This window comes from Mesoplodon bidens (genome assembly GCF_964165515.1).
Source record: "Mesoplodon bidens genome assembly, chromosome: 14".
NCBI lineage: Eukaryota > Metazoa > Chordata > Mammalia > Artiodactyla > Ziphiidae > Mesoplodon > Mesoplodon bidens.
This window is the reverse complement of record NC_138170.1, coordinates 62,498,785-62,512,212: the sequence shown is the minus strand read 5'-3', so window position 1 is coordinate 62,512,212 and position 13,428 is coordinate 62,498,785. Positions and strand designations below refer to the sequence as shown.

General features: G+C 39.3%; 1 protein-coding gene across 7 annotated transcripts in view; it reads left to right on the top strand.

Annotated features, from left to right (window-relative positions):
* The window catches only part of LTBP1 (latent transforming growth factor beta binding protein 1), a 424,505-nt gene that overhangs the window by 393,405 nt on the left and 17,672 nt on the right, over nucleotides 1-13,428 (top strand). For all 7 annotated transcript variants that reach the window (XM_081253652.1, XM_081253651.1, XM_081253650.1 and 4 more), the window contains one exon: nucleotides 350-520. In XM_081253652.1, coding sequence (XP_081109778.1) covers nucleotides 350-520 — 171 coding nt within the window. The remainder of the gene's footprint in view (nucleotides 1-349; nucleotides 521-13,428) is intronic.

The window sequence follows — 13,428 nt, the reverse complement described above, 5'->3', positions numbered from 1 at the left end:
ATTTGACAGGAGAGTAAATGTGAAACATCAAAGATCAGAAGAATAAGAAGTCCATCAGGATTATGAAGTACAGGCAAGATAGTGGAGGGTTTTATGTAATGATGGAAGCTAGAGAGGGAAGGATTTAATTGGAATGTGATGGGCAGGTTGAATTTCAGCTGATTGGAATGACACCCAGTTGGAGATGACAGAGGTTTGATCCATGGAAAGACCAGACTGGCTTCAGACTTTTGCTTGGAAGTCACTCTTAGAAATAGGGATGGAAACTTTGAGACTCGCTGGCTTCTACCAGTGTTTATGAAATAGGAATAATAGTGCAATTGTCATGGAACCATGTCTTCCTTTTCAGAACAAATTGAAGAAACCGATGTCTACCAAGATCTGTGCTGGGAACATCTGAGTGATGAGTATGTGTGTAGCCGGCCTCTTGTAGGCAAGCAGACAACATATACTGAGTGCTGCTGTTTGTATGGAGAGGCCTGGGGTATGCAGTGTGCCCTCTGCCCCATGAAAGATTCAGGTGAGCCCTTACCTAGTTCCTTCTATTGCAGGCCTTTGGAAATATCCTTTGGAGCCTGACAATTCTCTTTTACTTATATATCTTCACCTGCACTCCTGATGCCTTGCTTTCATCAGAGGGGTGTGTGTGTGCACGCGTGTGTGTGTTTAGGGAGTGGAAGAGCAGGACTGCATAACATCCGGCTCCTGGTTTACCTCCAATCCAGACCTTGTCATTAATTTTTGAAACCCTCATTCCATTTCCCCAAAGAATGCTAGATAACCCAAAGAAATATAATGCATCTTAGCAGTTGGTGGCATAGGTCTTTAGAATTTATATTTCCTGATACTTTTTTTTTTTTTCCCCTACAGTCCTCCTCATTTCTAACAGTTTCTACTTAGAGCAAAAAGTATTAATATAGACATTATAGGTCAAAGCCCAAGTTTTTATGTCAACCTCTTTGTGGGAGAGATCACAGAATCTCTCCATAAAGGAAGAGAGTAGAAAGTAAGTAAAATGTACTTGAACAAATCTCCTTGACTTTCAAGTTTTAGACCTGGGGTTAAAACCTTTGGTCAAATGGGAAAAAAATGGGACTGGCTAAGCTCTCAGTTTCCTCCCCTCTCCTCATGTGGGAGGAGGGCTGGAAGGTGCTGACTCATGGCTCCCAGGCTGAGCTACTTGGTGACTGTTGGGTTGTGCGCCGATTGCTTATTTCTCTTCTTGACGCCACAGCTACTTACTGCCTGTTAAAGGAAAGCACTTGAAAGTGTTCAGTATAGCATTTTGTCTTTGACTATAGAATCGATTTGTTAAAGCTGGAAAAATTCTGTGTGGATATAAAGTGAAAGAGTTTATAATGAACAAATTCTCAGAATGGCCAAGAGGGGAAGAATTGCTTGAAAAGAGGAACTGCATTTATTTTTAGTTAATTAGAATGTAATCTTCAAGATATTTAATAATAAATTAGCTTTTTAGCTTGGAAATAACTTAAACCAATGTAGCACAAAAAAGAAAGTAATTTGAAATGCTGTAAAAGGAAAAGGAACAGCAAAGGATGAAGAGCAACCTCTTAAAGATGTAGATGGTAATGATAGTAGCCCAGAAATGGAAAGGGGATGGGTTCTGGGGCCAGAAAATCTGGATCTGGAATTCAGAACTGCCCACAGCAGCTGCATGACTTGGGGAAAGAGAACCTCACCCAATGCAGCTCATTAATGGAGCCATCTGTCTTGTTGAGTTGTTGTGAGAACTGGGAGGATGTAGATAGGGCAGGAACACAAGGAGTGTAGTATATTATTAGCGTTACTGTAGCCTCTGTCCCTAGAGGCAATTGCCACAAGGAGAAGAAGGTGAAATCTTAAGGAAGTGACTATAATATATATGACTTGAGTCATCTTCTCACGATGCTTGAATACCTCAAACCTTTCTACTTAGGCAGTGTTTTTATTGTTTAATTTTTTAAAAAAATATATCCTTCTTTTAAAGAATTAATCAAAGAGGTTTTGTCCCCCTCCATCTACCCCATCACAGCTGAACTCCGCTCCTTGAAGATCTGCTCCTTGAAGATGTTCACTCTTTTTTTTTTTTTAATTAATTACTTAATTTATTTTTGGCTGCGCTGGGTCTTCGTTGCTGTGCGCGGGCTTTCTCTAGTTGCAGCGAGCGGGGGGCTACTCTTCGTTGCAGTGCGCGTGCTTCTCATTGCGGTGGCTTCTCTTGTTGTGGAGCACGGGCTCTAGGTGTGCTGGCTACAGTAGTTGTGGCTCGCAGGCTCTAGAGCGCAGGCTCAGTAGTTGTGGCACACGGGCTTAGTTGCTCTGCGGCATGTGGGATCTTCCCGGACCAGGGCTTGAACCCGTGTTCCCTGCATTGGCAGGTGGATTCTTAACCACTGCACCACCAGGGAAGCCCCCACACACTTTTTTTTTAATTGAAGTACAGTGTTGATGTACCATATGTTACAGGTGTACAATGTAATTATTCACAATTTTTAAACATTATACTCCATTTATAGTTATTGTGAAATATTGGCTATATTCCCCATGTTGTACAATATATCCTTATAACTTATTTTATACCTAATAGCTTGTACCTCTGAAGATGTTCACTCTTAACAGTTGGTTTTAATTATCCAAGTCTTTTTTCTATACATTAATTATTGTTATATTTTAATCCATATTAGTTATTATAAATTTATATTTAAGAGAATATTTAAAGCTGAAATCCATATCATCGATCTGAGGCACACGTTTTTTGATTTACTTGTTAGCATCTCTGAAATTGGGGGTATCTTATAATTGATGGCATCTATTAATGGCCACAAGCGATTTTTTTACATTTTAGTGTCTGTTATATCAGGATGTATTTTGCAATCTAGGGTATCTTAGAACTGGTGAAAGATGGTAACTTTTAAATGGCTGCACAGACTCTGTTTTATGGATGTACAGGCATACCTTGGAGATATTATGGGTTCAGTTCCACACCACCACAATAAAGTGAATATTGCAATAAAGCAAGGGTCACCCAAATTTTTTGGTTTCCCAGGGCATATAAAAGTTAAATTTACACTGTACAGTGTTTATGTCTGTTAAGTGTGCAATAGCATTATGTCTAAAAAACTATACATGACATTTAAAAATACTGTATTGCTAGAAAATGCTAACCATCACCTGAGCTTTCAGCAAGTCATCTTTTTGTTGGTGGAGGGTCTTGCCTCCCTGTTGGTGGCTGCTGACTGATCAGGGAGGTGATTGCTGGGGATGGGGGTGACTGTGGTAATTTCTTAAAAACAGCCAACGGTGAAGTTTGCACCTCAATTGATTCTGCCTTGACAAACAATTTCTCTGTGGTATGCAATGCTGTTTAATAGCATTTTCCCTAGAATAGAACTTCCTTCAGAATTCAAGTCAGTCCTCTGAACCCCTGCTGCTGCTTTCTCAATTCGTTTTATGTAATATTCTAAATCCTTTGTTTCCACAGTTAAGGTTACTGTCTCATATGGGTGGGGTTTGTGGCACTCTACAACAATTACAATAGTAACATCAAAGATCACTAATACCATAACAAATGTAGTAATAGTGGTAAAGTTTGAAATATTGTGAGAATTTCCAAAATGTGACACAGACAGGCAGTGAGCAAATGTGGTTGGAAATATGGTGCAATAGACTTGCTTGATGCAAGGCTGCCACAAGCCTTCAATTTGCTAAAAAAAAAAAAACAGTAAAGCGACGCACAGTAGAATAAGGTATGCCTGTACCATGGCTTATTTAATCACCTCCAGCACTGGACATCTGGGCTGTCTGTCTACCCCAACCCCTGCCCTTCCCCAGTCTTGATTTTCCTGTTATAAACAATGCTGCAATGAACCTTCACATATGTATCTTATATATAGCTGTGGAAGTGTCTTGATAAGAAAATTCCTACAAATGAAAATACTATACTATATTACTCTCCAAAAAATACAGGACAGATTTACACTCACACTGACAGTGTTTGAAATGCCTTTTCCTCATACCCTTTTACCACTAGATATTCTCAGTCTTTACAATTGTTATTATATGGATAAGAAGGGTATCTTATATGCGTCTCCCTATTTCTAGGGAATTGGAGCATCTTTTTCTTGTTTATAGATGATTTGTGTTTCTCTGTCAGTGAGTTATACCCTTTGCCCATTTCTCTGGTTGGACTTTGTGTCTTTTTCTTGCTGATTTGTAGGAGTGCTGTGCCTATTCTGTCCGCAACCCCAACACTTGGGTTACGGAAGCTTCTTTATAAAAAGGTTCTGCGTGTATTTGCACTTTATTCTGTCCCCGTCCTGATGCTGGGATGTTAAGTATTTATGGCATGAAAACCTGATGAGCTAGTTGCCTTTGCGAATCAAATCTGACTGACTACGTTTTTAAAAGAATATTCAAGTTATTTTGGTGTTAGAAATGAATTCTAGAATATTGCATCAATTATTTTTAACTGAGACTTTACAAAACAAAATTTTAAATGTAAATTCAAACAAATCCATGTGAACACATATATACTGTATAATATCTTTAGGAAAGTATGGGGTACGAGGAAATAGTGGTACCACATGCCAAATTAAAAAAAAAAAGTTTAGTATCTTTGCTGCACTCTTTCTAGCTTATATATGCACAGTACTGGTGATAAATTTTCCAGAAAGAATCACTAGTCTACAGTCAGCCAAATCCTCAAAAATCAGTGATTTTCAGTCTTTTATTTTTTTAGAAAAAGGTAGTCTTTTGTCAACGGAATTATTATTTTAACTTCCAATATATATAAATTCATTAACGTGAAAGATGCTGGAGCTGGTAGGGAGAACAACTAGTTAGGCTCTTGAGGTATCTGTGAAGGACCCCAGGGTTCCAGGGAACATATATTGAAAAACACTGTTCTGTTTCTGTTGGAGTATAGGAAGTAGTTAGACATCCCAGAAGGAGTATTTCTTTTATACCCCTGAAATTATGGGCCTTGAACTAGACTTAGGGATACTCTACCCTGAATCCAGGGAGAAGCCCATGGCAAAGTTAAGCAATTTTTCCAGAGGCCCTGTGATTAGCTGGCATTTCCTTGATTGGTACCTGATGTTCTGGTCATATCTACACCAAACCGTCTCCCGTTGAGCATGTTTCTGCTGGAGTATAGCAAGCAAGAAGAGCCAGAGCAGAGGGGTTATTAGCACATGGACTCTGGAGCCAGGTTGCCTGGGTGGGAATCCTGGTTTGGCAACTTTCCATCTACACAGCCTTGTTCCTTTGTCTCTCTGTGCCTTAGTTTCCTCACATGAAACTAATATCACTTGCCTCACAGGGTTGTTGTAAGAATCAGTTAATACATGAACACTTAGCATGGTGCTTGACACACAGTAAGCATTAGCAGGTTGTAGCACCTAATGCTACTACTGCCGGGTGAGTCAGATCAAATGCATTTTCAAATGTAACTGAAATCTAAGGTTCTCATGAAATACACTTACCTAATAGCATCTGAACATGAATTAAGAAATTAAGGATAGACAAATGCAGAAATAATTGTCCTCATATAAAACTTTCTCTTCTAGACCACTGCTTCACAAACATTAATGGGCATGTTAATTACCTGGTGATGTTATTAAAAAAAAAAAAAGATTCTGGTTTCTAGGTGGAGGTGGGTGGGCAGGATTCTGCATTCTTAAGTCCCAATACAATGCTGCTGCTGGTCCTCAGACCACACTAGCAAGGTTCTAGAGACACGTAGCAGCATTCAACCTGATTTTGTTAAAACCGACTTTAATGCCGTTATTAATTTTTCGTAGAGGAAGCAGAGAATGTGTGAATTTTAAGACTGATTTGCTCATTCTGCCATTGAGCCTTTTAAATGTTGCTCTTCAGGAATACATGATAGTTGAGAAAGGACCATATTGTCTATTTGTTAATAAAAGCACCGGATGAATTCCAGCCTATCAGGCACTGAAATTTCCAGTTTCCGTAGGAGTGCAGCACTGCTGTGGGGAACAATTAGTTACTGATGGAAACAGTGCTGGAGGAATTTAAGTAATAAATCGCAGTGCTTGTCATCAGCTTTGAGCATTAAAGTGCAGTGTGTAAAGTAAAGCTTTGGCTCCAAAACAGGCTTTCACACTTCTGGTCCAATAGGTTATGGGCACTAATTCTCGCTAAGGCAGCAACTGCATCTGAGAATACTGGTAGTTGGAGGAGGTAGGAGTGGCTCCTGAAATAGTGTTCTCTGAAGTTAGATGGCAACTTGCAGATTGGTACCAGGTGCAGACTGGTACCACATGCCGGGTGAGTGAGTGGAGGCTGATGGATTGTGTCAGGGTCACTTTACATGAGAAGAATTGCCTAGTTGTACCATTCAGTACATTTCTGGAGCTGCTTGGGGCTCCCATTTTAATCCTCAGCTAAAGTCTGGGAGGCCAGACACCAGGTATTAGGAGAAGGTTTCAGATGGTTTGGGGCGGCCCGGCAGTGAGTTTGCTGAAGTGGTCGTGTCCTGACATCCTCCGCCTCCTCAGCCTCTGGAGTTTCTCTTATTCCTGCCCCAGCATCCTCTTCTTCTCCTGCCCCTCTCAATACCCTCTAATCCTGCCTGTTCTTAAAAAAAAGTTTTTTCCCTTCGTTTGGGGAGAATGGCTGAACTGCTTTGGGAGGACCATCAAATTTGGGCTCTTTATCATGGCCAGCCTCTGCGAGAAAAAGCTATTCGAAAAACCAAGTCAGGAAAGACAAACCACTGTGTCCATATTTTGAATGAGAGAGGGTGGTCATTGTTTGATCTTTCTGGAAGTTTTCAGTGCCATGCTAGAAGGAAGTCATGAACTCTCAAATCTGGAGTTTATTGAATACGAGTTTTATGTAGCTTGGTTTTTCTGGGTCTCCACCTGAGTAAAAAATGATGGTAGCTGACATGTGTATAACACAATGCCAGGCACTGTTCAAGAGGCTTACCATCAATTAAGATATTTAATTCTCCAAGCCATCCTATGGGTAAGTCTATAATTACCTCCTTTTGGGGGGAGAGGAACTGAGACACACAAGATTACCATCCGTGGTCAGATACCAGCAAGTGGCAGATTCAAATCCAGGCATCCGTGCTATCAACCACTTTAGTGTTACCCCAGTCCCTATCTCCCCAAGGTCTCAAAGCACATCTTAGATAAATAGTGTCACTTAGAATATAAAAGTAACAAAGTGAAAAATTAAGGATGAGATTTTTTTTCAATTTCCTCATGTGTTGTGTGCTGAGAGAGAAACTCTACAGCCTTAGAGCCAGTCAGTAAGCTTAGCCAACTTAGACTCTGTATCAGAATCGAGCACACGGTAGCCATAATAGATAACAATACATACTTGATGAATTAATGGATTAAAGCAAGTCAGTAATTCTCAGTGAATTAAACTGTTGGTGATGCCTAGCACATAGGTAAAAGGAACTTTTAATGTTTTTATTTATTGCTACTCTTAAAAGTATAAACTCAAAATTTTCTGGAAAAATGTACCTATGGGTTATAAGATATGTAGGGTGCTATTATCTCATGGAAATAAAAACCTATTGACCTGCAAATGAAAGAAAATTAGACATATTTGAACACTGGAATCTAAAGTACCCAGGGATCCCAGTGTCTGTAGTTATCTTGTTAAAATAATTAGACTTCTGGGGGATTCCCTGGTGGCGCAGTGGTTGAGAGTCCGCCTGCCGATGCAGGGGACACGGGTTTGTGCCCCGGTCCGGGAAGATCCCACATGCCGCGGAGCGGCTGGGCCTGTGAGCCATGGCCGCTGAGCCTGCACGTCGGGAGCCTGTGCTCTGCAACGGGAGAGGCCACAACAGTGAGAGGCCGGCGTACCGCAAAAAAAAAGTTAAACTTCTGTTAAGTAAATTATTAAAATAATTAGACTTATTGTGAACAAACTGAACATAAAGAATTGATAAAGTCTTGATCTAAAACGTAGAAGTTAAGAAATTTTGAGGGGAGACTTAGTGTGTTGAGAGATTGCCACCTCTTGGTTGGTACAGTGTACTGCACCACAGGTGTTTTAACCTCTGAAGTACTAGGTGCAGGTCAGGCATAGAAAGGTCACAGTGGGGTGAAAAAAAAAAACTCCAAGGAAACTGAAGTACCACAAAAGAAATTGTCAAATGCTTAAAATGTTTTGTGAAACACTGCTATTGATCAAAATGCGAAGGCATCGGTCCTCTCAGTTTTGCTCACAGAGCAATTCGAAGATATAGATATATAGATAGATTTGATTAGAAAACTCTGGTTGTGGGAATAGAGATTATCCTTGTACTTGAGTGCCAGGAAGAAAAATATAATCATTACAGCATAGGAAAACTTTGAAATCAATTCTGTCAGTAAAGAATTCTATAGATCGTAATATAGATTTATGTCTAATTCTTATTTTTTAAAAAGTCAAATAACAACATGTTTAGTAAACTATTATATGCAAGGTGCAGTTAGTAAGAACCATGTCTGAAATGCAGTCTAAATTACTTATAGTTTGCCTGTCTTCAGTTTCAGTTAAATTATCTACATATTCCTTCATTTCATTTTTTACTTGAACCACCTACAAGGCCACATCTAGGCAATAAATTTTGGAGCAGACGTACAATCTGTATTTACAGGAAATGTAAAATTCTGTAGAACTGACATGATATAAAATTATGTTGTACTGCTAAACTAGAAGTTCATTCCTCAGTATTGCTCATTCAATTGTACAGATAACATCCTTATGTAATAAATTCATCATCTCCTGTGACACACTATTTTTTAATACTTCCTAGTAACTTATCTACCCCGTCTTTTCATATGGTTTTGTAAGAGTGAAAGAATCTGGAATCTGTCTTTGAACAGTTAAGCTAGTGATTTCTTTCCTATCTGTGCATGGCTCTTACATGTTCCCAAAGATCTGAGTGTAAGAAGTTTCATAATACCCTTGGAGGTGTGAAGGAAGACAGGGATTTGACTCATGGACTAAACTTGAAAAAATATTGTAATTGGGCAGCGGTTGCAAAAGGCCTTTCAGCAGTCACAGTTTAAAGGCTTTTCCAAGAACTATGTTTCCAAAGAATGTTAATAATAACTCTGGAACATCCTACATGTGAGGCACAGTGAGTGGTCACCGCCTTTGGTTTGGGCAGTCCAGGGATCTCGTTCTGCTTTTGGCACTGCTTCTGTCAATTGCACTGGGCGAGTTACTTCATTTTCCTATATCCGAAGTTGAGAACTCTTTTGAGGTTATGATAATTAATACTCTGTAAGTATGAAAGCATTTATCATTGTGATCATAGATCCAGATTATTATGATCAAAGAAAGTGCAGCTGTTAATAAGCTATAGCGGAGAATTTAAATCAAACTGGAAAGATATAAAAGGCCTCCTAAATTGAGTGGCCACCATATGTGTACACTGTATATACAGAGAGAATACTCTCAGAGGTAAGTGGTCCAGTTCTCTGGGACAGAATTCTTGGTATCCATGGAACTAGACTGAATTGGATACCATATGGAAGGGCAAGTAAGCAATTTATATTGTTTCTTATTGAAAAGATTCTTTGTATTTATTTAGAAGGCTACCCCTTACTTTCCCGAAAAGGGTGAAAGTACTTTTCTCACTATAAAAGGCTTATTGCAAAATAAAATTTAGTAGTGAATTATGCACATAGAGCCTTGGTATTAAATGTGATCATTACGTTAGTTTCCTCACTTGTAAAATGGTAGTAGCAACATCTTCCTAAGGATTGTTTGAGGGTTAAAAATGTGCTAACGCATGTTAGATGCTTGGCATACAGTAAATGCTTTGTAGGTGTTAGCGATGATTATAGATCAAATCTTGTTCCAGGATATGAGTTGAGCTAATGATTATTCCCCATTGTTACCTTACTATACAGTGCTAGAAGTCTCTTTGAAAGTAAGCAAGAGTCAAAGACGATGAGGGGCAGGTGAGAGTTTGGGGACTAATGCAGAGCCAGATAATCTCTGCAGCCCCTGAGAGAACCTGCTGCTTCTGTGCCCCTCGAGGCTCCCAGGCTACCAGTGTGAGTTATTATATAATGTCTGAGAGAGGCCTTGTGCCTGGAAAAGACCACTCAGGGTGGGGTTTTAAATGAACATTCAGTGTATCCAATTTATCAATGTTAAAACCTGGACTTACCTAAGAATTTAAGTTCAACGTAAACATTTTGTCCTTCTGTTTATAAGTCCAATATTTTTATATAAAATAAGATCAAGTTTTATTTTGTGATTAATGTTTATATAGCTCAAGGAACAGATTAAATTTTCCTTGAGAGTTATTTCTATATCAAAACTCAGTTAATTAAGTCTCTAACACTTTGGCCTCTGATTTATAAATTTTATGTATTTGATTTTATCTCATGCATTTTACATACCTGAAAGGGCAGCCTCCAATCCTAAAAAGCATTTTCTTCTTAGGTATTTAAGCAGCTCTTATCAATCTAACAAATCAAGCTTAAAATGCAACAAATTGAATTCCCTAATGAATCTAAATACTTACTGACCTAATAGAGTTCTGTGAATTCTCATGTAATATAAAATCCTAGATATTTCAAATTGAAATCACAAGGCCCATCAGATTATCTAGTATATGGTTCTCTTAAACATCATAGACATATTAAATAGCAACAACAAAAAACCCCTTACTCTAAAACTTTCACAGTAAAGTATTAATGTTCTAAACTTAATGTATGTCATTATCTGTATAGCAGAATTACCATCTTGGGCCAGCTAAGGTTACTGGGTAGAAAAATTCATGACTGTGATTGTCAGTTATTAGAGAATTAAGACCAGGACATGGGATGTGTATACTCACAGTGTGAGTCTAAGTAGCCATGTGTGACATGCAGAGCACATTCTGTTGTTTCCATGTTAACAGGGGACCCCACGTGTTCCTAATGTGTACTGTTTTTATAAGCAATACCTTCCATTGCAGTGACTCTCAAGGGAATAATAGGGCAGATAAAATTAATAAAAGCTTTTCTCTAACTACACATAACTCCCCTCAAGAATCAGGTACCTTCTGCTAAAGGTATGTGCTCACCTTATTGAAATTCTGTACCACACAAATGACAAACTTCCCCTGACCCAGTAAAGAAGGTTTCGGGCAATATTCAGCGTTCTCCAGAAAAACAGAACCAATAGGAGAGAGAGAAAGATTGATTGATTGATTGAGTCACTGATTCATTTTAAGGAATTGGCTCATGTGATTATAGAAGCTGGTAAATTCAAAATCTCTAGGGTGGCTAATGTTGTGGAGGCCCAAGGAAAGCCAAGGTTCCAGGTCAAAAGCCGTCAGCCAGAAAGAGCCAGTTTTGTAGATGAAGTCTGAAGTCCAAAGGCAGTTGGGCAGTGGGCAGTGGAATTCTCTTTCTCACAGGAGGGCCAGTCTTTCTGTTCTAATCAAGCCATCAACCCATTGAAGGAGGCCCACTCACATTATGGAGGGTAATTTGATTTACTCAGATCCACCAATGTAAATGTTAATCCCATCCAGAAACACCCAAAATAACGTTTGACCAACTTCATCTGGGCAGTCTGTGGCCTAGCCTAGTTGACACGTGATATTAGCCATCACAACTGGGATTGAAAAAAAGGTTGAGAACCAGTTAAAGAAAATATCTGCATTCTGTAGAGCTTCTCCAGCTCCCACTACCATCCTGTACAAACACACACTTAAGCAAGGGCCTTTATTTTCAGTTGGGAGTGAAATGTCGTTCTTCTCCTTCCCCAGATACACACTGGAAAAGGGCAGGGAGGAGGTGGGATACCGAGCACTCAATCAGGACCCCCGGCTGGACAGGGCTTTTATGGCAGGTCGGGGAAAACCAGGAAAGAGATATTGGACTTGTGGAAGGGAGTGAATAAACAGGAATGAATGATACAAAGGCCAGGCACAAAAACAGGGACTGCATGAGAGGAAGAACACTAGAAATGAAGCCAAAATATGGATTCTTAAAACAACATTGTCTTGGGCAGGTGCTTTAAAGGAAGAGAAAGCAATGGGCAAGTAAGCCATGTTCAGGTTATGATCATATTGCTGTCATAGTAGGAAACACAGTTTGTCTCAGGGTAAGGAAAGCTAAAAAGGAAAATTTTAAAAACTCTCATAAAGGGGAAAACTTACTCCATTTCCCGCTAAACTGTTGGTGACAGAACTTGGGAGGAGTGTCCTGGAACTGGGCAGCAGTTCCCAAACCCAATTCCCTGGAGTTGGTGTGAGTCAGCGAGGGTTTGGGATGCCAGCTGGGGAGGACCAGCACGCTGGTTGAAGCTATTGTCTCAGTGGCCTCAACAACTATTATAGCACAGCTAAATGTGAGGGGAATTTGATGGGAAGATGGAAAGTTGGTGACAAGAACACTTCTGAAATTTTAGTTTGTGTACGATTTGGACTTTGGGGTATCAATTTTATTCAAGGCTTATTTTCTTAATAGCTATACTACATTGAAGTGCTAAGAAGGTATTTGGCCATGCTCTGTTATTGAAAATATTCTGACTGGAGAATAACTTGCATTATTATTATAATCATATGTATCTATTAGAATCTTTCTAATGTAAAGCCAAAGTAGAGAAATTAAGATATGCATGTAAAATGATCCATCAGATCACAAAAAGCAGCACTTTTATTTTTCACTAACAAGCAACCTAATTGATCTTAAATCAAATTTTTAGCAGTTTAAACTTTCTACCTTGAAATCAGACATTACGAATAGGCATTCGATTTTCTAGAAATGCCTTTTTGGTGTTGATTTTCTCTTTAGTGGAAATTTTACTTTCACATATTTTAAAGAAATTTTGCCGATAGGATTTTTTTCTCTTCATTGATAGCTGAAATGTACTCTCAGAAAATGAACTGTGCTGAGTGGGACTATGAAAAATATCACTGTATGTAATTGCTTAAAGCCCTGTTCTGTGTTTGAGGTTTTGAAATCAAATAATGTTGTATTTATTTTGACCTTTTCCTAATTGACTTTATAAGACAACTATGGCTGGAAAAAAGCCACTGGCTGCCCATGTCTTTTATATGCTGACCTCATGGCTAGAGCAGGCACGCCTGGCAGAGGAAGGGTGAGGGAAATTTTATCTGCTCTCCCTTCATGCAGCAGACAGATTGCACCTCTTATGACTGGGAGGAAAGCATCTAGGAAGTGCTTAGGAGGCGTGTTGGCATAAATCTGCAAGGAGCAGAAACTTGGATGATAATTATTTTGCTCAACATCAGTAGCCAGTGTCTTAAGAAGCAAATTACAAAAGATTAGCTCATTGGAAGGCTTCCTGGCACAACAAGGCCTTCTTTTATGCTTCCTTCTGAGCTTCAAGTCTCAGTGGCAAGCAGAGCTGTTACGAACAGTTGTGTTAGTTGTGCACTGTTCAACCCTAGAAGTTACCATTCACATCATAATCTTTCAG